Genomic DNA, 25,472 nt, shown 5'->3' with positions numbered 1-25,472 from the left:
TTTGGTGCTGACTGGAAGCCTGGAAGATGAAAATTAATTAGGCTGGAAGAGTAGAGAAAAAGTTTATGGTTACTCTTTGTTATGCAACTTGAAGAGTAACCATGCAATTATGCAAGTTATTGCAATTATGAAATAACTTGCATAATTGGTAAAATCTTAGATTTTGAACAGTAGTCCTGTTCATAATTGAACAGGACTACTGTTCAATATTGCAATATTGCAAGTTATTGCAATAATGCAAGTTATTTGCATTATTATTGCAAGTTATTGCAATAATTGCAATAACTTGCAATTATTGCATAATTGCAAGTTATTGCAATTATGCAATAACTTGCATATGTGCAAAAATATTGTTTTTGCAGTATTTTATTACAAAAACATCAAAATATTTTGCAGCATCAATGTCAATCCGTCTGTGATTTTTCCTACAAAGCTAAACTGCTCCCCTGTAGAAATGGAGAGTTGCAGATTATTTAAGTACATTGTTTTGGTCAGTTTTGTTTTCTGCTTTGCTCATACGACTTTTTTTACAGGTTTTTAGAATAATCGCTTAACAGGTAAAATCTTAGATTTCAGTTTTATTTGCAGCACAAAACATAAAACAAAATCATTGACGTTCATTCAGATCAGAAGCATGTGTTTGCTTAAAAAAATAATAGTTCATAAATACCTACTGTTCAATTCATTTTTTATTTAATGAAGTGGGAAGCCATTAAAATCAAGTCTGCTGTTTTCTCACACAAAATTCAGATTTCTAATCCACAGAATAAGACTACTAGATCATCTCCAGGATCTCCATGGACATTCAAACAGGACACCAGAAAATGTAAACATTTTAATGTCACTGTGAAGGTAACCACTAGCACTCACCAGACAGGTTTCTGACATTTGCTTTCTTGGCCATCCAATCACAGTTCAGACCAGGATGTTTGTTCACAATCTGTCAAGTTTCCATACAGGAGCAAAATGTTTCTGTACCTCCACCAACAGTAGCTGCCTGGAAACTTCTAATGTTTCCTTATTGATACTAGAGCTGTCCTTATAGACGTGTCAATAAGGAACATTCCTAGTGTTTCCTTATTGACAGGAAATGCCTGATAATTCTCCCATATTAGCTATGTGGCTAAATTCAACGTGGCAGAGAACTCTGGGTGTACTTTGGTGGACAGAGTCAGGAAGCGTCTTGCTCATAAACTAACTGGATACATAAAGGATCTAAAGCCTGTATGTCTGTATTATAAACCCAAATATCTGCAACTCGCTCTTCTTTCTCCTGCAAAAATGATGGCAGGACTTCTGATGTTGTAAATGTTCAATCATGCGATGAAGCTAGCACCTCAAAGAAATCACACACAAAAAAAAACTTTACATAAACAAATGCACAATTGAAATCCAGAAAATCCTGCAAAAATCTCCTTTTTCGTTTGTCACTTCAGCTCGCTCTACTCAGTAAATTGGTTCTTCTGGGTTTCAGTGGTCCAACAGCAACCAGGTCCTTGTCTGTTGAAATGACATCAGTGTGCTCTGAATTTAAAATCAAATTACTCCAGATCAGATTTGAGATTGTTGTGGTGACTGCAGCCAGGCGAGTTAAAAGCTTCATGTTTTAATGCGTATAGGTCGCCTCAATAAGAATCTAGCAACGAGGAAATGTTTCTCACAAACATATTAAAAGATTCATTGAATCACAATAGTTCTTTTCTCAGGATTTTGCGCCTCTCATTCATCCAGGGCTGCATACCACCCAGCTGTTTCCCAAGATCATGCTCTGAATACTGAATAGAGGCAACATAATGTGGAATGAACTCATTGTGTGCACCACCACCACGTCATTTTCTTCTCCTGAAATCCATTATCTCCCAACAGAGTCCAAACATCTAAGTTTGGCCGGTTCTGTTCGTGTATTAGCTGAAGCTGCACGCTCATGCTGCCTTGTTAAATCCAGAACAATTTTCTGTCTCTTCCAGGAGAGATCGCAATCTAAATTGTGGGAATCAATGTTTTTCTTTGTATGGAAAAAGAAAAATGTTTACTGGTTATAAGTGCATTCCTTTCCAGGCAAAGAATTTGGTTTTCTTGAGATAAAAATCAACCAATTCTTCTCTGTAAATACCACTTTTAAACTCCTCTGTGAGAAAACCTCCAAGTAGATGAGAAAAAAAACAGACTGATGCAGAAAGAAGAGGAAAAGTGGAAAAAGGAAAGGGCATAATGGATCAAGATTGGCATCCTACCTTTAGTTTACATTCAGTTACCAAACAGGCACACTCTGCTGTGACAAAGTCAAGAAAAATTTATTTTAAAATTCATAAACAACTCATATATACACAAGAGTAACATGCAGATGGTAGTATTATTGTATGGTTGACATAAAATCCCAAAGTGAGGACATAATTTGATTTAATCTGCGTAGTCTCTAAGCTTGAGCTGCAGCCCGGGCGGCTAATCGCTCTCGTTTCTCCTGCTCAGCTTTCTCCTTCTGTTCCTTCTCCCTCTGGATCAGGAACTTCTTCTCCGCCTCCCAGGCCTTCAGCCGGCTCTGGTACTGCTCTATGTCCGGTTTCTCTGCAGAGGCCAGGTTCTGCTGAGCCATTGTGGCCACTAAAGCTTGAAAGGAGGCGGGGTCCACTTTACCCTGAGACTCCAGCTGGCTGCTCAGCTCCTGGAGAGGAAAATAATGGTTAGAATAGCAGCTTAATGCCAGATCTCCTGTCACAGACTGTACGACTATTTCAGAGTTCATCTGTGTTTCTTAATTAGATGAGCCATTAAACAGACACTTTATTCTAAAAATAGAAATTACTCCTGAATTTGTGCTTTTGTGCTTCTGCCCCTTCTACTGAAACCCTCAGGTATTTGCTGTACATTAGTGCTCATATAGAGCAATGCTCTGCTGGATGCCTCTTCCAGTTAAGTATTTATACAAAAAATATACTAAACACCACATCAGATTTTCCTTCCTCTTCATAATTAGGAATTACTTTATGTCAAAACCCCGCCGAAGTGCAGTAAAATATAAAACTGTTCCAAGAAAATGCAAATACTTCTGGAAGTTACTGGAAGCTGAAAGAAAGCTCCAACTTGTTTGCCTTGTCACTGTTTGATCTCATCAGTTTTGCGTCCAGGACGATTGAAAGATTATATCTTAGGCTGGTTTGGGAACGCCTCAGTCTCCCGAGATGATTTGGCAGGAATAACTGGGGAAGGAGAGGTCTGAGGATTTCTCTTACAGCTCCAAGCACTCGTGGAAACAATTCTCCAAAGCAGACCAACATCAGAAGAACTTATGATTCAAATTTTGTGTAAATCATTGGCGAAAAACAACAAAAATAAGTCCTCACAAGGGGCCGCTGTGCTTTAGTTACTTAGTTTTCTCAAGAAAATCTGAGTCACAAACAGAGACATAACAGGAAACGGTGTTTGCTGGCCTGCACTCTGTGAGGAAGGCTCATGTAAATTCGGCAGCAGCGACAAACAAAAGCAGCACACAACACCCACCTTGAATCTGCTGACATAGTGAGGAAGGTTAGCCTTCTCAGCTTCGTCGTCTTCATCTACGGCTTCCTCCTTCTTACTCTCCTCTCCGTCGGACTCCTCGTCTCCAGAGCTGTCCGAGGCAGCAGACAGCTCCTGCAGCACGTCGCTCACACAGTCCAGCTAACAAAGATAATACGTCTTTAAATGTTTTATGTCCTAAAACTGCTAGACTAGAAATAAAAAAATTCTACCTTAATAAATCCTTTTCTGAGAATGACATTTCTAAACTGGACAGACATGCGATGACGCAAAAAGGCTAAGAATTACTCATCAGCCGGCTTCTTAATCTCAGAGAAAGGCTAAATTAGTGTGGCCTGAGGAAGCGGTCAGCAGAACGTGAGCTGCAGCACGTCCTCCCCGTCTCGCTGCATTATCTTCTCAGTCAACATTACTGCGGTGCCTCCGTCACACACTCTCTGTTTGGTTCCTGTTGCAGTGACTCTTTGACACCCTCGGCGCTCCGGGCTCTTTTAAAAATCTCATTAAACACAGACAAAGCCAGATTATTGAACTGGGCAGCGCCGGGCAGATTAGACGCAGCACAACCGGCCGTGCAGACGTGAATAAATAACAATATGACGACTTGTGGCTTTGACCTCAGCAGGTGAAACCTGTCTGGGGATAAACAGCAGGCTGTCTGCTCTGTGTATCACAGTGCTGAAGTGGTTTTAATAGCTTGGATTTAAACCAGTAACTCTGAAATATGTTTGGTATCCACATCCCAAAAGACGGATAAGGGTGGCAAGAAGTTTTTTTTTATTTTTTTTATGTTTTTGTTTCTCTGTCTTTATGTTAATAGACCACTGAAAAAAACAAGCAAAAAAAAAAAAAACTTAACTTATTTTAATTTAGACTGCAGGCGTTTTCTTTAAACTCCTGAGAGAAAACCAAAACCTTTAATCATCTTTGATCATTTGAATTTTAATTTTCTACTTAGGATCTTTTTTCTGTGGCATAGAGTATTAGTGATACATTTCTATTAGTTCTTGCATTTCTTTTTTCTTAATTAAAATCAATTACAGTTGGACCTTAATTTGATTAGTTATACATTTTAGACATCACCAGATCCAGGTGGTTCTTTCTTATAATCCCAGTAATATTTTTAGTGTTAAATAAATTAAAATTTAGATTGGCAGTTATATGTATGGGTATAGCTCATCATGATTTTAAGCTGTAAAAATATTTTTCAGTGTCTGATCGTTCTGATACCTTGGCTCAGAAAACCGTCCAACTATCACATCCTGAAATCCCTGTTTGTCTTTCTGCATCCTTTTCCCCTCCGATAACCAATCAGATTTAACTTGGCAGGTGAGTTGCTGAGATTACGAGGAAGTGTGCACATGTTTTATGGTGAGTCGTTTATGATATTCTGTCAAGACGTTTTCTGTGTTATGCTTTCACAACAGCTAGTGTGAGGAAAGTCAGGGAACGCGACCGCAGGCAGAACCTTGTGAGAAAAAGCAAAGGTTGACTCTAGACGCAGATGCATTTTTGCTTGTATATTTAATGTCTGATCAACTCGTCTGGTTTGATTCATGTTAATGTTTCTGGTTCCAGGTATTAAAACAAAGCATATCTACTCTAATGGACCATTAAAAAATATCAATTCACTTTTTTTGTTGTGGATTTGCTGCTAGATTTGGGATATTTGTCTTGTTGGTCTCGTTGATGCTTAACATCGACTTACCGACTGCGACACTGTGGGCAGAACAGTCGTCTTGTATTGGTGTATAAATGTGTGTGCGTTTGTGAGTGTGACTGGGTGAATGTGGCTCTAGTGGAAAGCGGTTTGATTGGTCAAAATGATTGGAAAAGCATTTTGAGTCCATTTACCATTTATCCTCGGGTGGCAAAACGAGCAACACCACCGTGCTTAGCAGGGAAGTGACATTTTTAATTTCTATACTTTTATAAATGAGGGCTGAATTTTCTCCTACTTCTTGACTTTGCTCAAATTAAGGCAGTTAAAGTATTAGAAAGTTATATTGTAATTATTTATACATTTTGCTCTCAGAAAGAACAATTGCTGCTGCGGCATTGAAATTAATTATTTTTTATTATTTGTATTTTTCCTACTGTCAGTATAGTTAGTAGTTTTGAGATGATTTCTTCCTACACAAGTTACATTTTAGGAAATGTATAATCAAAGATAAAGTTGATCGTCTTAGCAGGAAGTTTGTTTCTTTTTCGATGCTCTTCGTTGAAACATTTTCGCAACAAAATAAATGTGTGAATTTCTACATACTTACTGTGTCTTTAGACAACTTTATGTCACCAGATGCTGCAGAAACTCTCTCCATCACAGCCAGCGCTCGTCCCAGATACCCTCTCACCCACGACAGAGGCATGCCTTTAAATACGGCGTGTATCCCCTTTAACAGCTCCACCTGGCCTGGATGAGGAGGAAAAGGAAAAATTAGTCAGACAAGCTGATAATGAAAGAGTTAAGCACGAACCAATCACAGCACCAATGAAGAACTGAAGGCAGAAAAGAGAAATAAAAAAAACAGTCGCCCTACACACCAAGGAGAGCGTTGCCAAGCAGCTGAGCACTGAAGCCGACAGTGTTGTCTTGCTTTAGACCACAGATGAGGAGCGACGCCCCCAAAGCTCGCTCCTCTGAGACCTGAGCACAAATATGAAGAACAAGACATTTTAAATGTTTATCGCCTGTGATATCAAACCAAACATGCTGGAAATATAACAAGCCGAGTCATCACACACAGAGAGTTGAGGTTTGGTTGCAAGAAAACTTCCCAGAGCATTCAGAGACAGGATCTGTGTGGAGGGAAGGTCAAAGGCCTCTTGGAGCATCAGCTCTTCCACCACAGAGCACGCACCTGCACAAAGCAGACAAAAATGGCTATTTTATGTATCACATTTCCGTATGAAAGAGTTTTCCTGGTGAAACTAAATCTGATCACAGCCTATTTTTTAAAAGCACACCTAAAAACTTTAAAATGTGCATTCTGGTTACATTTTAGGAGCCTTACTTTTAAAGTCTCCATCCTTAATGTAGGAATCCAGCAGGAGGTTAAAGGTGAAGTCATCTGGAAATATTCCATACTGGGTCTGCATAAACATTTTGAAAACATTAACAGAACATATAAACGTTTAAAGTGCTGTTGCACTGACTTTAAGACAAGTCACCTGACATGCTTAGATAAAAAATGAAGTAGTAATTTAGCTTTAATGAGCAACAATGGATATATAATGGCATGAGAGTATCATAAAACACATGTTTAACATAAACAAAGATGTGCCAAAGGTTGCAGGTCATGTTAACCCAACACAACAGCTCATTCATACACAAAATATGTGCTGGACTGGAAAAAGTCAAACAACCAGAATTACATGCATCTGGTTTACTCAGATTACCTCTGATTATTACTATGAGCATCACTGACATTCAAAATATTCATCAATACAGTTTTCCAGGGGTTAATACATAATCCTGTTTGTACCTTGTTTTTGAGAGTGTGCAGGGCCTTATCTCTGGCTCCGTATTTCAGACACTGTCTGATCCAGGTGTGAACAGTCCAATCTCGCAAGTACCAACAGTTTGGACTGTGGCGAAACCTTGGGAAATGGAAAATAAACAAGAAATGTAAATAGACACACATACAAAAAAAAAAAAGAAGAGACAGAAATAGTAACGAGTCAGATTCAGAAACTTTTGATCATCAACTATGACACCAAGCAGAGATAAAGTTACAAAGAATTATTTACAAATTTTCAAAAGTGGGAAAGAAGCTTTATTTCCCCACCCCATATTGAAAATAAATGTTCCCTGAGTCTGATTGGCAAACATGCTAAATTGAGTAATCACATGAATGGGAGCAAATTCCAGAGGACGGAGTAAACAGGAAAGGTCTGGAGATGCCCCGAACAAAGAGGACCATGTGACTGAATATAAACCAAACAGACAAGCTAAACAGACGATTCAATCCAAGAAAAACACAGAAGTTGGTACCATGAAAAAACAAAAGAAAAAAAGAGCAAGGAAGCAGCAGATATGATGAAGCAGGATAAGGAAAACAGTTTCTCGTACTTATAGAGGTAGTACTCTGCCTGATCAACTTCCTCTCTAGACGATACGTTGTCAACAAACTGAAATAGAGAAAAGATGGTGAGCGTCTTGTGTTACCATAAAAATAAACAAAACAATTTGAGGGGAATTGTTTGTTTAGATGCAATTAGATGCAGCTCACCCGTGAGATGGTCAGAGAGCTGACCGGGAAGTTTCGGTCGTACGTTCTGTCCATCAGGTTGGCCAGCGTAGCTGTCAAGTAATGAGCAGAAAAAAATACAACATGATTGATGATCTAAAATGTATTTGGCTTCATTATCAGGTGTGGTGGTAAAGTGTGAAAAATCTATGAGATAAATTGATTGGCTTATTTTTTTTATTTTCTTTTTCTCAACTCAGAAAGCTGGAAAAAATTAGGTCAGTGTCTTTGCTACTCTGTTTCCCTGATTCAGCACACCTGATCTCAATTGATGTCTGATTAATAGACTTCTAATTAACAGACTTCTGGTCATCCGATTGGCTACAGTTCAGAAGAAGAGAATCGACATAAACATGCAGGGCAGTGTGGTTTAATAAACACTACATTAGGTTATCAATACAGCACTGGGCTGCAGTGCCACCCGGTGTCCACTGAATGTCATTGCAATAATGGCATTTGTATTATTTCAAAGGCTGTTTAGACATACAACCATTTCGATTGCTGCATAGCTACTAAATAACTTTTATTTTCATAATTATTAAGCTATACACGTTTGGTTTTACATAGACAGAACCTTAGATGTTTTTGCAGAGAGATAGTCGTTTTAAATAAAGAGCAATCATGCAATTGTCCTCCTACTTATCCTACGTGGGGGACTAAACGGTCACTCACACATATTTACATAAACGCCACAATTTTAGGTGTTTTCAGAGCAACAGAGTGCCTCTCTATATGGAATAGCTGACAGCTAAAATCCTGTGATACTGATGTGAACCGAGTTTTCAGGTGAAGTCTTTAATGAGCTGAAACTTGTGAACTTTACCCAGGTTCTGGGGGTCCTTCTCGCTTTCCTCCCACAGCTTGGTGTCCGTGTAAGCTGCTGACAGCAACCATCGTCTGGCTATGAACGCATATACACCAGATTAAACACGTTAGCAAAAATACAGGCGACATTCAGCTTCTCCTGCTTAAATTCGTCATACGTGGCTCTAAAATATTAAGTAAAACATATTAAACAGAGACATAAACATTCTTACGATTATGCAATTTAATTGCACCAAACAACAAACAATGTTTACCTATAAAAGAAGGCGATAAAGCTTTAACTTTGACGACTGCAGTTACACACTGCTTCAACACGGAGGCCGCCATTTTGGACCGTACCATTTTCAACCGAGGCAGAGGGAGATTTGATATGTCCGACAAGGGAGACACCAAAAGTAGGTGCTAGTTTCTAAAAAAAAAAAAAAAATCGGAAATAATTAAACAGGCTAATGCAATAATAATAATAAAAAAAATACATTTTCATATTAATATAGTAGATCTTTACAAAAAATGACGATATACACTCAGTAATAAAAAGTAAAAGACTTTCTACAATAGAGACAGACGTTACTAGGGATTGTCAACAAAGTAAGTAGCATCAGCCTGGCATCTTGACATAATCATCTTTCACCAATCTTGAAAACTCACTGCACTAAAAGTACTAATGTTACAGCACAGTTTTTCATTAAAGCATAACTTCTGAATCATAAAATTATCTTCTAATGTTTATTATTATTATTATTATTATTATTATTATTATTATTATTATTATTATTATTATTATTATTATTATTATTATTATTAAAACCAAAAATATCCCCAAACTTACAACCGAATCGCCATTTGTTCACCATTTTGAAGCATTTTAATGCAAAAATAAGTCTCATCAATTAATTGGTCTTTTTTTTGTTTTGTTTTTATAAAGCACTTTCACTGCTGGAGTGAAGTTTTTAATTTGATTTGATTGACAAAGCTGTTTAAACTGCTAAAGAAAACACAGAAAGTTGTCAGTAGAGGGCGATCTTTGTATAGGGAAAATAATAGCATATCAGCTGGCATTCTGCCCAGAGCACTTTTTGCAACTATGTATTTAAAATATTGCAAGCCCGGTTGTTAGCTACTCTGTATCAGGCTTATAATTTCTAAATGACTAAAAGCTGCAACTGTGCAAAAACTGAGTGGAGTAAAATCCTTCAAATGTCCTGAGCATATCTGTGTTGCTGACCTATCACCTGTCTGTTATTGTGCCAATGTTTTTGATCTCCATAAATACCCCAGCAGGAAAGCCTTCAAATATTATTACAGTAAACCCACTGGCTGTGGGTCAAACATGGTGACAGGTTGAGACTGGGGTGTGGACGGTTTTAATAAACAAAACATGGAAGACATTTTAGCATCATCTGGATTTCTCGCTGATGAGCAAAACAGGAAGCTTGTACCTGAAATGCACTCTGTCAGAGCTCACCATGTTGTTAGAGATATACAGCTACATGAGCCTACGATTAAGCTCAAATCTTAGAAATATTTTGTTTTATTTCAGTGAAAAGCTGCTCCAGACTTGTTTTCTTTCGTCCATCACCCAGAAACCTTCCCATTTACCTCTGTGTTCCAGTAAACAGAACAATTCAGAAGTATTTATTTTCAATACCTCTCTCTGCTTCCTTTTTTCACACCACATACAGGGTGCAGAATGGCGTGAGTGCACTTAGGTGAGGAAAAGACAACGTGACTTAAAAAGTGCATTGTTTGACACGTGTCGGTACACAATGGCACCCGACAGACTGTAGTAGCTGGCATGTCGGTGTGTGGCTTTATGTTTTCTGGAAGCTTGGCTCAGCTTCAATAATATGCAGAGCTACTGGTTTCTATAATAACACCTGCCGCTCAGGTGGACTGGCTTTCACTGGAATGAAACAAGTAAGCCACAGAAACGCTGTACTGCAGTCTTCAAACTACTCTAATAACTTTTACTGAAGCAGGATAATATCAGACAGAAGACAGTTTTGTATAAACACATGTAATACACTAAATATATATCTAAGGTAAGAAGCTGGCAAAGTCATTAAAAGGCCTGTGTTATGTATTTTCCAGGCACATAGTGCCATTTTATAGCACAATCAAGTAACTATGTTATCCTTGAGTTGTCATAAAATGCTATATACATCAAACATGATGTAAAATAAATTTCACTTGCAATTCAACACTTGTGTCTCTTTAAGAAGCTCCTGCTCTTTCCAACATTCTGCCTTCAGCATGTCATCACAGCAACGTTTCTCAATTAAGCCTTTAAAATTGCTCTCAGGAGAGTTACACTGAGAAGTAGTTTGTAGGATGAGGTCAGCAGACGCAGTTCCACCAGGTATTTACTAATTGCTGCTGCCGCTAGTCTGGAGGAGCTGAGTGGGGAAAGGAAGCTGCGTGAGGCAGAAGCTTGGCTGGAGACTGCAGCTCTGAGGAGGAGCTCCGTGGAAAAGGTGGGGCTTGGTGAGAGCAAGCATTTATCCACCCCCAATGGCTGACACACAAGATTTAGGAGATTTCTCAAACAGGCATAAAAAGAATCAAGGCAACACTCCATGTCTGTTTTTGATGAGGGAATTATGATATGATGTAAAGCCCAAAAAAGTCAAATTTTTAATAGAGCCCCTTTAATTTCGAATAGCTCACTACTTTCCAGTTCTCTACGTTTATCTAATCTCAAAACAACTTGAAAGGTGAGGTGGGGTTCATCCTGCAAAATGACTGGTTGGAAATTTGCCACCAAACTATCCATACTAGCTCAATTTGCTTCCTGCTTGTTCAGTTACAGTTTTCTAGAATATTCTACAATGATCGTCTCTCTCTCTCTCTCTCTCTCTCTCTCTCTCTCTCTCTCTCTCTCTCTCTCTCTCTCTCTCTCTCACAAACTTGTAACAGCATAGTTGATTCCTGGTGCCACATCTCATCGTGACACCTCACTCATATAGTTCATTCCTGCCCACTGGTACAGTGTTTTGGCAGGTTTCCTGAAACAGCATGCCTAAAGTACTATCTGGAAACATGAACCTCTCACCCCGTATTGCTATATTCAGCCTCCCAGAGGACTTTAAAGAATTTTCCTCTGATCACCTAGCTGTCATTTCTCTTTTCTGTCGGTTAGGTGACACACATTGCTTCTCTGGCAGTCTGCTTTTGCTCCCTCTGGATCTAGATGGCTTAGGGATACAAAGACTTTTCTTCTTCAGCTCAAGAAAATACTCAATTAGAGGTAGTAGTAGTAGGAACTTTTATGAAAGGTGACAATTCATAAATGTTCTTAATTCATCATGCAGACACCCACACTTATTACTTTTTTGTTAGCCTTTTGATTTTTATGTATTTTTTTTTGTTATTTAGGTTTTATATCCATATCATCTGCTGGTTTGGAGTCACTGTGTTTTTTGAAGTCCACAGACAATGCAGCCGTCTACCAGAAAATTCTGGAGCACTTCATGTTTCCTTCTGCTGACAAGCTGTACGGAGATGCTGATTTTATTTTCCCAGCAGGACTTGGCACCTGCTCACACTGCCAAAGGTACTAAAAGCTGGTTCAGTGCTCATGTGTTCCTCTTATTGACTGATGGGCCAGCAAACTCCCCTGACCTTTAACCCTCTTAGGTGACTTGAAGGCAGGTATCCAAGCAACCTGGGCTTCCACTACAAGATGATCGCCTCCATGCCACACCGCATTGATGGAGTAATTCATTCAAGAGGAGCCATAACCAAGTATCGACTGCATAGAAATGCAAATACTAATTGTGCTTAAAACATGTTATTAATTCAGTCAATGTGACATTCTAATTTTCTGAGACACTACACGTTGGGGTTTCTTTACCTGTAGGACATAATCATCAAAACCAAAAAAAAATGAAAGCTGGAAATATTTCGCTCTTTGAAATGAATTCCTATAAAATGACCGTTTCACTTTCTGAGATGACTGGTAAGAAATACTGCACTTTTACGCAACATCCAAATTGTTTGTGATGATCATAGGTGGGCAGTGTTCAAAAAGGTCATCTAAGTAAGACTAGTGCTACATCAGTATACTTTTACTGAAGTAAAAGTAAAAAGTAAAAGTTTTTACTCGGGTGAAAACCTCTTTCTCTATCTGTGCTACAGAATCCCTCCACTTTGTTGCAGAATGTACTTTTTCTGAAGAAAAACCTCTACCTGGAGTGCATTTCTGCATATTCTTTGACTTCTCATTCTCTCCTAAGTTTCAGTTCATGAAAAAGCATCATACTGACGGCAACACTTGTAAAAATCTACCTTTCCTCAAACCTCCAAGCTGAAACTGGTTACACACACGAGACAATGAGATTCCTTTGAGAGGAGCTGAGTGTTGACGGCAGATATGCACCGTTTGTGGCTTTTTCTCTCGAAGCCAGGGGCTGGGATTGAAACGTGTAGGTGAGGAATGGAAAGAGGAGGAGGATGTGAGAACTTCCTCAAACTGTTTGCAGTTTCGCCCTCTGGGACACGGTGGTCGCGGCTGGGCAAAAATGGAGAAGCTGCTGTTCTGCATTTCACCTAACAAGAAATGACTGCATTTACCTGAACTGGCACGATAGCGTGAGGTGGAAACGAGTGATGTGCTCTGTTGCGTGAAACAACACAAACACTAGGTTGCATTTATTGCTTTCTAATGCAGGAAGGCTCACACATGACTGCGTGAGCTGTTCTGCACAGTCATGTGTTATTTAGCATGAAAACCACTGTTCAGGCATCAATCTTTAGAAAAAGCAGTAATTTTAGTTTTAGTAGATTCTTCTGCAATGAGGAGTAACAATGCTTTACTCTGAGTCGCAGACACAAAGCTTTTGTCTGGGACACCCACTGTGTCCGTCACTGTTTGATCACAACCTAAAAGACAGAAGGGGATAGGTGTTTTCTCTTCCTCTTCCTCTGCTTTGAAAGAGAAGCAGAGGGAGCAATGCAAGCTTTTTGAAACTTGCAGCAACCATCTAATGTTTGGTGTAGCACTTGTCGGTCAGACATCTAACGCCATCTTTAAAATTACTCCAAAAAAATAAATAAGAGAATTTGCAGGTTTGTGTTTATTCAGTAGAAACATGTTATTGCTACAATTTAACAGCAGTAGGATAGAAAACCCACACAGCAAATGAGAACAATAGTCTTATTAAATCATACAGATTCAAAATTTAGACACTAAAGAAACTAAATCACAGTTTATTACACAAAAAGTCAAATTTGTGCAGTTGAAACCTGATTACAATTTGGTTTTCGCATGATCTCCCACAAAAACTGTCTTCAAACATGCTAAGTAACACAATTCAGTCACAGTTAAAGCAAAATTATGTGAACATTGTAAATTGATTTGTAAAAAATAGCACATTAAATAAATCTTTCATTATATTTACAAATTAATTCCCATTTATAAATCAGAATATATTCCCAATGTCTGATATTGGTAGCAATTCACAGCTTTAAGCATCCATGTGTATTTTATGATCTGCATATCAACACAATATGTTAGAATTAAAAATACAATTGAAGATCAAACACAAAAACATAATCTCAGATTTTTTTTTGTGTTCATCTGTTTATTTTTGAACAGACGAATACTGTTGGGCATCTTGAAATTGTCCACAGTTTTCTTCCAAATGTCTCATTTTTAAATTTTATTCTATTTATTAATTTATGTCACAAATGAATTGGTGTGTTCGAAATGTTGATTTCACAGCTGTAAGTTAAATTAGTTCAAATGTTGTGGATTTCTATCTCAAGATCTTATGGTGCCATAACATCTTCATTTGATCTTTTTCTCCAGTTGTTTAAAGGAATTATGATATTAATGTATGTCAATTTGAAAGAAAGTAATAAAGTATATAAGGAATCTTGCTATTTCAGGCACATATAAATCATTTATAAAATTGTATCTGACCTAAAGTAGGAAAGGTTTTGTCCGATTTAATGTCAGACAAAATAAAAATTTATTGTCTTTGTATGGTTACTAATAGACACTTTTGCTCACTTTTGCCATTGACAAATTTTTCTCACTCTCTAATTCGTGATTTAACTTGTAATTTATTTTGTGTGCTCTTTCAGTTTTCCTCCGTTACGTCGATGCCTCCATAACTACCATCCAGCGGCTGTTTGCTTTCCTCACGCTCGTCTTCTGAAATCGAGTCATAGTCAAATGACTCGGAGCGGACTCTTTCAGCGTATCCCTGCTCATCCACCTCTTCATCAGACTCAACAGAGGATTCTGACTGCAGGAGGCGGCGTGTATTACTAAATTGACCTTGTGATTTTTTCTCTCCTTCCAAAGACTCGTCCTCTGAACTATCCAGGTACTTCTTTAGTTTCGGCATCTTGCCAGTTCGAAGTTCATCAGCCTGATCGTCCTCTCCCTCCTTCAGGTCAGAAATGTACTGGTCCGTGCCTGGGGGCTCTTGCTGATCCACCTCTGGACTGTACTGGCTCCTTCTGTACAAACTCTCCTCATCCTCCTCCTCCTGACAGGAGCTTCCTGGGATGCTTTCGCCGTCAGACTGTGAGAGACGGAGGCTGGGCATGCCTGGAGCTTTCTGGGAGAGGTCGAACGGTTCCTCTTGGCTATAGTGGGAGATGAGGCCCATGGAGCTGTTCAGGCAGAGGCGTCCTCTTTGACGAAACACTAAGATTAAGGAAATGTTAAAACGTTTAGCAACTTTTACTGGCGAAAATGTTAAATCCTTGCAGTGTTTTCCTACTTACATCTTTCGTCCAACCCTCTGTCCATGACTCCGTGTTTAACCTTCATGTGTCTGGTGAGGTTCCCCTTCAAAGTGAACTTGCTGGGGCAGTAGAGGCATTTGAAGGGTTTGCTGTCTGAGTGAAGATGCATGTGTCCCATTAGGTTGTGCATTCTGTTAAATTCCTTCCCACAAAGCTGAAAGAGAAGAAATTACATGCGATGTAAGGTTTCTGATTAGCTAGCGAGATGCCAATGCTGCTTTTAGCTGTTCTGAATCGAGTTTCGTCTTTTGCAGGATCCTTGTTACGTTCTTTCATTCCAATATCGCTCAATTGTAAAGGATTTACTGTATTCAACATCAACAATGATTGTTGTGCATAACAAGTGTAACAAAACGTAGAGTTTGAAATTTCATTTTGTATTCCAGAAATTTAAGGTTAAGCTAATTCATGGACATGTTAGATGTTATTCTAACATTTAGACTTATCAAATATGCAATATTTCTTTATCTTGCCTTCCTGATTGTAATGGTATTATGTTTATGCCAGCTTGAACTGGAAAACTATTATTACATCTTATGATAAATTGCAAGTAGGTTAATATTTAAGGTCCTACACTTTAGTGGATGTTAAGATTTGCCTGCAGCAGCAAAACTTTACAGAATATTTTTAATGGAAGTTGTATTAAATGCCCAAAACTAAAATTTATTTGCCATAAAAAGAAAAATAACGAAATAATGAAACTGTACTTCGATATAACTTTAGAAAATGTATTTCTCTGCAGCATCTCAAAGCTAATCTCAGACTTTTCCTCTCTGTTAAATCACAGAATGCAGAGCAGCAAAGCAACACGTAATCATGAATGAATGTGCAGACAATAGGACACACACCCTTTCTTCCTCCCTCTATCCTTGTTTTTCTGTTTTCCTCTCTGTCTTCACCCTCCCTCTCTCACTTCTAACACACACACGCACACACCCCTACACGCTCACACACACACGTACGCACACACACACACACACACACACACACACGCAAACGCGCACTCGCACAAGAAAAACAGAAAGAACTAGAGGCAGAAAGAGAGGAAGCAACCCTGAGACAGGGCCAGGAGGAGAACAGGGAAGGGCAACTCCTGCGCTGTCCTTCCTCTGCATTCTTTTTTATTAGGGTGGTCCTTTCCTTCAGGAGGAGAGAGGGACTGTAAACTGTCCAAGAGGACCGTGAGAAAACAGGAAGCTCCCTCGAGCAGCAGAGAAAGCGAGATGAAATCTATTTGTGGGTCCTGTTCTCTGGGGAGACTGAGGGGGGCCATTGTTAGAAAGGCGGTTTGCACCGCTATATCCTTCCTATGGACGAGGAGGCTCCCACTCCCATGAGCCTCTCTGCTATCTGGTCATCGTCTCAGCGCTTATAACACATAGGTCACTCCAGAAAAGAAGGGAACTTTCTTTGACAGCAGGGAACACCTCAGATTGGTTGGAATGGTTTATCCTTACAATAAATCCGGACCCTCAATGACCTTTACCTCACAGGGCAAAACTAGAAAAATCCATTTAGTTATTAAGTATTGTGCATGCAAAACAATTCACCTTTTCCTCACAAATGTTAGCCATCACTCGGCACATTAATAAAGTCCTCTGTATCCCTTTTCTGCATTTAGTTTGTCAAGACCTCATGACTCTGTTTTTGTGCACAAAAGAAAAGTTACAACAATATACATATACATCCAAATATCTCCACCTCAGACCAACATTTGACCAACCTTGCATTTATAGGGTTTGATGTCCGAGTGGACGATCATGTGAGCCTTGAGAGTCTGCTTCTGAACGAAGCTCTTGAAGCACATGTGGCACTGGTAGGCCCGTATGTTGGTGTGGATGAGGACGTGGCGCTTCATGTTGGCCAACAGTGTGAACTCGCGGCCGCAGATGCGACACTTGTGCTCCTTCACCCCCTAAAGAGCAAGAACATGAGAGGTGAAAGACAAATCTGTAGTTTAAATTTAGCTTAGAAAATGCCGAGCTCTGGACAGAAACTCAACATCACGTGTGTCATAAACTCGAGGCCCGGGGGCCAAATCTGGTCACATAAATGGAGCTTTCAAGATAACAGTTGTGTGATTCAATATCATCAATCAAATCAGAGCAGTTTTATTTGTGTACTGCCAAATTCAATGCGACAGGTTGATTTAATTTTAAGAAGCACTCATAAAATGCAGAGACGGGTGTTTATTAATATCTTAAACAATTTGTTAATGTTACCAACACATTCTGGAACAACTGCCCCTTTGACGACATTTGCGATTTTGAGTTTGATACCCTAGCTCTATGGTGTTTAATGTATAAACATTTTGCACTGCGCAGTGCAAAATATTTGAATAAACAGCGTTTATTCAACATTAAATATGTAAAAACATTAAATATGCAGCAAACACTGTGTTTTTACAATGGTATAGCAAAGGCAAGCTGTAATGAATTTATGGCAACCCTTCAAGTAAAACATTCTTGGCATCAATAACAGCTAAAGAGTAAAACGTACTTGTTAAAATTTTAAGCATTGATCTTATGTTGAAGAAATTGCACTGACTCATGCATTACTGTATGTATTCTTACCTGAAACTGAATTGCTGGAATTTCCCTTATGCTTACTGGCATGAATAATGAAGACATCTTTCTTTTATTGCAATGCTTCTTTTTAAAACAAACAGTTCACAAGGAGGAAGTATTGGGTTTAATTTCAAGATAAATAAGCGTGAGAAAAATACTTCCATTTTTCTTTTATCATCCATCATATATGGATGATTCAGCAAATCCATGTATGATGATTTGCTGAAGTTTAAAATTTGCGTTTCGGTGTCCTCTTCTCTCAAAGATAATGGTTTCTGTTTTGTATTGCCTTCCTTTTGAACCTACTTTGTGAGTGAGGATGTGCTGCTTCAGGTGGTGCGACTGGATGAACTCCATCCCACACTCGCTGCAGATGTACGGTCGGATGTCCTTGTGTTTCATCATGTGGTTCTGAAGCTGACTCGGGTACTGGAAAGTTTTCTGGCAATCTGTGCACCTGCAGGAACCGAAGATGGTTTTTATTCAACCGTGCAGAGAGGACGAAGAAATGCATGTTTTTCTTACAGGCCGTTGTCTTCCTACATTGTTCTCACTTTTGATTTTTATGACGTCAATTTTCTGCCCGGTTTTAAAATTGCGTTCTGCTTTCATGGGGAAATCACCCCCCCCCCAATAAGCCAATAGTTTTAGCAATAGCAGCGGAGGAAGGGAACAAATCCGTTCAGTTTGTTGGTCACGCTTCCAAACACTGAAGAATAATTAGCAGCCGCCTCGTTCAACTCGGCATTTCTCTCCTTGCAGTGGAGTTCGGCCGCCTACAGCGCACATTTGTTCTTCTAATAAATTTCCAGCAGGCTAAACGCTGTCAGCATTTAATGCTGCCCCCACTGGTTGGATACAGCAAAGACCATTTCCGGTAAGCTGCATAACGTCACCGCCAAATGTTAATTGCGTAAAATGTAAAACTTAAGTGTTTCTCCATAGTCAAGAGTCTAGGGACGCTATCTACGAAGTAAAGCGTAGAACAAGGTTGTTTTTTTTTGTTTTTTTTTTTAAACCAGTCAAAATCATAAATATCTTTTAGAAGGATTTTGTACTCACCTGTACAAGGTGGGACCACGATGAACTGTGAGGTGTCTCTTGAGCTGGGCCAGGGTGGGGAAGTCCAAACCACACTCCACACACACATTCTCCTGCCCTTTTTCGTGCTTCAGCTCGTGGGCGCGAAGCTCGCTGGGATAAGCGAAGCCTCTGCCACACACACTGCAGCTGCAGGAGTAAGAAAATGGATGTTAAAATGACAGCAGAGTGGCAATAAAGAGCTGAATTTTACCTGCACTGCAAAAGCACAAAATATTACCAAATAATTTTGGTTTAGTTTCTAGTTTAAATATCTTGGATTAAGACAAAACTAACTTACAAGTAACTTTTCAGCAAGACATAGGTCAGGAGTTTAACACTAGTACATTTTCATCAATATTATGTTACTTAAAACAAACTCCAATATCTTGCTGAAAAGTTACTTGTAAGTTAGTTTTGTCTTATTTGAGGTGAATTAAGATATTTGCCAGATGTCTACCTGTATGGCTTCACATCGCTGTGCTGCATCATGTGTCTCTTCAGGTGGCTCGTCTGGGTGAAAGCTTTGTGGCACACCTGGCACTTGTGAGGCCTCATGCCCTGGTGTGTGAGAAGGTGTGTGTGCAAGTGGCTGAGCTGCTTGAACAGCTTCCCACAGAGGTGACAGCCATGTGGCTTGATCCCGTTGTGGCCCAAGATGTGCGTGACCAGGTTGTACTTGGACGTGTAGGACTTCTCACACATCCGGCACTTCCATCTCTTCTGGTCGCCGCCAACGTCCACGTAGTAGCTGTCATCTACATGGACGTTGAGACCCGCCTTCTCGGCGTTGGTGGTCTCACCGCCGGGAGCTTCGTCACGTGGGGCCTTGCTGGAGCGGGGGTCCTCTCTGGGGTAGAAGGGACCGGGTGGGATGTGCATGACGGGCCCAGGCATGAAGAAGGGGTACGGGAAAGGGCCGTGAGAAAGAGGAGGGAAGAAAGGCGGGTGGAGGAGATGGAGAGGTGAGGAAGGCCAAAGAGAGGACGGACTGGGAGGCTCCTGCTTCACCTGCACAGGGAGATTCAAACCTGCTGTTCTGCTGTGAAACTGCAGCCTATTCAGCTCAATCATCCCAGGTATTGGTCGAGAGGGCGTGGAGGAAATGGAACGAGGTGGAAGCGAGAAGGGGACATGAGAGATGTCCAGCTTCTTCTTGCTCCTGCTCTCTTCTGCCTCCTCCTGTTGTCCATCAGGCGACTCTTCCCCCAGGGCGCCCGCTTTGAGATGAAGCCTCTTCTTTTTTGGGAATCCTTCTTTGGGAACGTAACCGAGACCGGGCACGGGGAAGAACGCCGGTGTGGTGAGAGCGCTGTAGGGGTCGATGGTGGGGTAACTGGGTAAAGAGAATCTTGGGGGCTTAATATAAAGAGGGGCTGGGCCCAAGTAGAAACCCCGCTGAGGTGCTTGTCTAAGCCTGTCTCCTTGAGAAGGACTTTCACCTGGCGAGACGTTCACAGTATCTTTCTCCATCGTTATTCTACAGAAAACAGAATAAGCAGCTGTTAGACCTGGGGTGTCCAAAGTGTGGGGGCCATTTTCGGGAGGGATACAAATTTGACCCCAAAGTCAAATGTTTATTTGATGTGGACTTTCTATTTTTAATCAGGACAAAATTATCACAAAGTAAAATCATCTTACAATAGAACATACTGGTCAGAACACAAAAAGTAATTGTGTTTTTTGCTTTTACTCAAAAGCAAACTTTGCTGCACTAAAAATCAGCTTTTAGTTAATTTAATAAACTTGGCTAAATACGTTATCAAACCAAGATTTTATTGATCAAAATTCATTAAATTGTGTTCTGTTATTTTCCCCCAATTGATTCCTAGAAAATTGCAAAGTTACTTTTATCAAGGCAAACCTGCAGTAAGTTTTGGATTTAAAATGATTTCTAAATCCTTTCAAGCAACAAATCGACCACTTCATTTGTTGAATTAAATTGTTGCATGCTTAGTTTATTGTTGAGTTGCTGTAAGATGTTTTTAGGGCCCAGAAGTCCTTTTGACTTGATTTTAGTCCATGTGACGTTTGGAAACCCCAGTGTTAGGCACTGATGTACATCAGTCTGCTTGCAGATTTCAGAGGAAGTCTGCAGTCTATGTTTTTGCTCTGTTCTAAAACCTATGAATACTTAGTATAAAAAGCTCATGTTTTCTTATATTAACAAAGCTGATTTTACAGGATACATGTCCTCTTACAGTGCGTTGAAAACTATTAATTCCTCTTGAAATGTCCCACTCATCACCATGTTTCACTGTGAGGATGTCAAGTTCAGGATGATTTTTTTGTTGTTCTTAAAAACAAAGTTTTCATTCATCTGATTGGCGAACCTTGTCCCACTTATTTAGGAAATCTTATGACATTCTTTGCAACAGTAACTTTTCTCTTCTCACTCTCCTACATTTACGTCTGATCTCAACAGATTCTCTTACCTGACCTTTCCAGCTCCTCCGGAGTTACGAAGAGTCTTTTCTATGCTTATTAATGCTATCCTTGCTCAGAGTGTCAGTTTAGATTTATTGCCATTTCTCTGAAGGTTCCCAGTTGTGTTCATCTGAGAGGTGTTCAAAGCTCAGGATATCTGTTTCTAACCTAAATGTACTTCAAACTTTGCCACTATTTAATTCCTGACCTGTCTGCTGTGTATCTTGGTCTTCATGTTTGAAGCATCATGTTTGGTTTCTAATATTCCCTAACAAAAAGGCAATACACTGAAGTTTGTTGTTGTGACAAAAAAAAAAAAAACTTTTTAAAGTTTTTATTTTGAATGATATTTAAACAAGTGAATCAGAGGTGTGACATGTAATAGATCCAAATCAGAGACGGACCTGCAGAAACGGCATCAAAAATAGAGCAGCTAATAGTTTTAATATATACAAAGTATAGTTATTGAGCAGATCTACTTTCGATCAATGCTTATTTTTACCCCCAGACGCATCATTAAGAGGAACAGTTTATAAAAGCTCATCTTCTGACCCTGCTTCTGGTTTCAGTTGAAGATGGGGAGCAGTTCCTCTGAAGCATTTTCATAAAGTAAAGGTTGAAGAGGGTACGGAGTGGCGGCGACACCCACATCTTTCGGTGTTCAATCTGAAACCTTTCACTTCTTTCTTTCTCACAGGTCTCCTCCTCGTCTGAAATCGGGAAGCTCTCTGAGAAATGTTCACCTCTACCTCCTGCAGCCTTTTCGCTTCTCCATCTCTTTTCTCTGTGCTCTGTTCATCTCTTAGGTTTATTTTTGCGCTCGCAGAAGAACTGACCACTTTTCAAAATTGGCTTTCTGACTCAAGTAACTAACAATAACACAACAGTGATGTAGATGGCATCTTCACGGCCGTCTCTTAGTGTGATTTTGTAGACGATGGACGAAAACGATAACTAAAGTCAAAGGGGAACTATCTCACTTCTGCATGGCATTCAAAACAGTTCTAAACAATGTCGTTCATAACATCATCCTTCTATTCCTGGTAATCGCTGGAAACTAACTATTATTCTAACATAATAGTTAAAGGTGAGCTGTTTACAGTGATAGAATGTGACCTTTTTGAGATATTAGATAAACAGTTCAGCATTTCTAATTTCCAATTGTTATTCAGTGTTTGGTCAACAACAGCAGAGTTTAGAATACATTTTGCAATTATGAAATGATTTCTCCTCTCTGCAGACATTTATAACAGTTTGAATGTTCCTGATGTGGGGACACAGAAATTGCAATTCAACAAAACAAAAAAAGTGCAGATGCATTAAAAAAATAATATTCCTAATGCAGGGTGCAAGTTTTATCAAAAATTTTATTCTGTCACTTTTCAGATTTTCGAGCTGCCGGAAACGTAAATCAAAGTTTTCATTGTTTTTGTCTCAGAAGTTGAATTCTCTCTCCTGGACTCTGTCCTCCTCACTCCTCATGCTGCCTGAGTCGCTGTGAGCAGAGACCCCTGCCTGTTTGCCACACTCATCCCAAACAATCCATTAAAAGTGAAGCCCCTCCTCATGTGCCAGTCTGTGCCATGCCAGCGTGTCCTGTCAGGCTGCAGGGAAGCCTGCATGCAACTTACCAGCTTTTTTTCCCCCCTCTCTCTGTGATGCTTTTGGCTGAAGTGCTGCCGCTGCTGCTCTTGTTGCTGTTGTACCTGAGCCTGAGTTCTCTTCCTCCCGCTCGCTCCGCAGCTCTCCTGACAATGAGCCGCCCGTCCACGGATAGCATTTGAAGTGACTTAAGAAAGAGAACAGGAACAATCACTTTGTTCTCATTTTTCAGATGAGTACCTTCGGAGAGAAGGAAGGAAGGGAGGGGAGAGGAAGTCAACAAGCCTAGTGCCTTCCTGCAGAAAAATAAGGAAACACTAGATAGACATCTCCATTTCTCTATGAAATAGGGATTTGCACAGGTTTTTGGAGGAACTTGAGGAGGAGAGTTGATGTTGCACAAACAAACAACACAATTTGAATTGTTAAGAGTTGTGAATTGGCATGCAATGATGGAATGAATCTTTCCACTAGTGTCATTTTTTACATGTTTTTTTACTATCAGTCTATTTTAAGGAAATGCAATATGATTTAGTTTGCAGTGAAATTCAGTGCCGTGCAAAAGTATTCATACCCCTTCAACATTTTTTTTTCCACATCACAAAAGCTCAGTCAGGTCACATGGATTACCGTGTGAAAAGCAATTTTTAAGTCTTGTCAAAGATTTCAGCCTGGACTTTGACCAGGCCATTCTAACAAGTGGATATACTTTTTTTTTTTTTTTTTTCAACCAGGGTGCATTGCTGGACAGCCGCCATTCTGGGGCTTGTGGAGGCATATCCCTCATCATTAAGTCATTTGGCTCTGAGGCCTGAAAAGAAGTATTTATTTGACTTGATTGTGGAAGAAATGCATCTAAAAGTTGCAGCATATTACCGCCAAAAAACTGGACTTGGGCTTTGAAACTATTCCATCATAGATCTGACCGTATGATTAGGGTCATCGTCCTGCTGGACGGTGAACCTCTCCCTCTCCCTCAGTCTTTTGTGTTGTGTTTTGTGGCATGACAGGTAGACAGACACTTGGAGTTATCATGGAAGACATATTTAGTGAAACTAATGAGAAAACTTAGAGAAAATAGCAGGTAGAAACTGCTGGACAGACGGCGCAAGGCATGGAGTAAGTCACAAAGATCAACAGAAGAACCAATGAGGGTTGATGCAAACTGAAGAGCTTAAGTACTGAAGGAAAGGTGGACGTGGCAAAGGAGCAATCAAAGGCAAGTAGCGGCAGCTGGGAGAGAGGGAGAGCAGGCAGAGGAAACGAGGAGATGAAAAACAGCTGGGAGGCTGAAGAAAAGGAGAAAGAAACAAAACTAAGACACGGAAACCAGATGAAAGGAAAAAACTTAAGGAACCCAACTCTAATGCACCGAAGTTAACTCACATAGATGAATGAACTAAGACCAGATCTAAGTAAATAATGAAGAAACGATCAACAGCAGAAACACAGATTAAACTAAAGGTCTTTAAATCCTGATGTTTTGCAGCCTTTAACATTCCAGTGTTTATATTCATTCAGATCCCCACCAACTCTGTCTAGCTTCCCTGTGACAGCTGAAAGAAAGCATGGTCACAGCATGCTGCTGCCACCACCGTGTTTCACCAGGGGAATGGTATGCTCAAGGTTCCACACATGCATGTAACGTTTAACAAATACATTTTGGTCTAATGGGCGTCCTGCACATGGCTTCTAGTGAACTTCAAACAAAATGTATACGGCTGTTCTTCCTGCTTCTCTTCTGTGAAGGTAATGGGAGATTAATCACACTCATATGAACCATATTTACCAATTATGTGATTTATAAAGTTTGTTGTTTTCACTGTATTTTATTTACAGGGAGTAAAGTAACCCAAACAGAAATGCAAAGTTGTTTTTTTACTGTAATCTGTAAAAAAACAAAACAAAGTAATATTAAAGATGGAAGCTTTACTCAACAAACATGAATTTCAAAGGCCTTTTGTAAATGTTTGCATGTATGCACATTTCCATCAGCATAGATGGAGGGAAAGTTGTTCCTTTACCTTGTCCAGCCTTTAGCAAAAAGGATAAGAGAAAACAACAAACAACTCACAGCCAGTAGGAGGCAAGTGAAACTGTAAGTTGTTCCACATGTTCGTTTCTGCTAACAAACTTACACCTGGAACAAAAGTTAGTTGAAACGAGGTGGCTTCTGCGGAGAGGTGCACTAATTGAGCTCATATCATTGTTGAGATGTAGCTGCCTTCTGCGGGTTGTGGCTGGTCATTAAGTGTGTTAATTAGCTCATAAAAGCAATTAACCTCAGATCCTGAACAATGTGTGCCTCAATTCCTCTGAAGAATTAAGGACTTAAAGAAGAATGGAGGACATTTTTAGTAGTTGGATGATTTGTCATCATCAGTGTTGCATTGCTTCAAGGAGAACATGGCCGCCCAGCCAAACGCAGCCGCTTAGCGTTCAGTTT

General features: G+C 39.8%; 2 protein-coding genes across 2 annotated transcripts; both read right to left on the bottom strand.

Annotated features, from left to right (window-relative positions):
- Positions 1–2,273: 2,273 nt before the first annotated feature.
- mrps27 (mitochondrial ribosomal protein S27) lies at positions 2,274–8,986 on the bottom strand. Its single transcript, XM_008418294.3, has 11 exons — positions 8,846–8,986; positions 8,590–8,667; positions 7,749–7,819; positions 7,589–7,647; positions 7,002–7,116; positions 6,531–6,609; positions 6,262–6,377; positions 6,061–6,163; positions 5,787–5,929; positions 3,499–3,657; positions 2,274–2,662 (listed from the first exon to the last, which is right to left on the bottom strand). The coding sequence occupies exons 1-11, from the start codon at positions 8,931–8,933 to the stop codon at positions 2,417–2,419; spliced, it is 1,257 nt and encodes a 418-aa protein (XP_008416516.1). The 5' UTR covers positions 8,934–8,986; the 3' UTR covers positions 2,274–2,416.
- Positions 8,987–13,648: 4,662 nt separating this feature from the next.
- On the bottom strand, positions 13,649–23,420 carry znf366 (zinc finger protein 366). Its single transcript, XM_017306495.2, has 7 exons — positions 23,056–23,420; positions 19,458–20,477; positions 18,980–19,147; positions 18,224–18,374; positions 17,074–17,265; positions 15,330–15,504; positions 13,649–15,249 (listed from the first exon to the last, which is right to left on the bottom strand). The coding sequence occupies exons 2-7, from the start codon at positions 20,468–20,470 to the stop codon at positions 14,675–14,677; spliced, it is 2,274 nt and encodes a 757-aa protein (XP_017161984.1). The 5' UTR covers positions 20,471–20,477; positions 23,056–23,420; the 3' UTR covers positions 13,649–14,674.
- Between the last annotated feature and the right edge of the window lie 2,052 nt (positions 23,421–25,472).

Source organism: Poecilia reticulata, chromosome 9 (genome assembly GCF_904066995.2).
Source record: "Poecilia reticulata chromosome 9, P_reticulata-male-v2, whole genome shotgun sequence".
NCBI lineage: Eukaryota > Metazoa > Chordata > Actinopteri > Cyprinodontiformes > Poeciliidae > Poecilia > Poecilia reticulata.
This window is presented reverse-complemented; position numbering and strand designations above follow the sequence as displayed.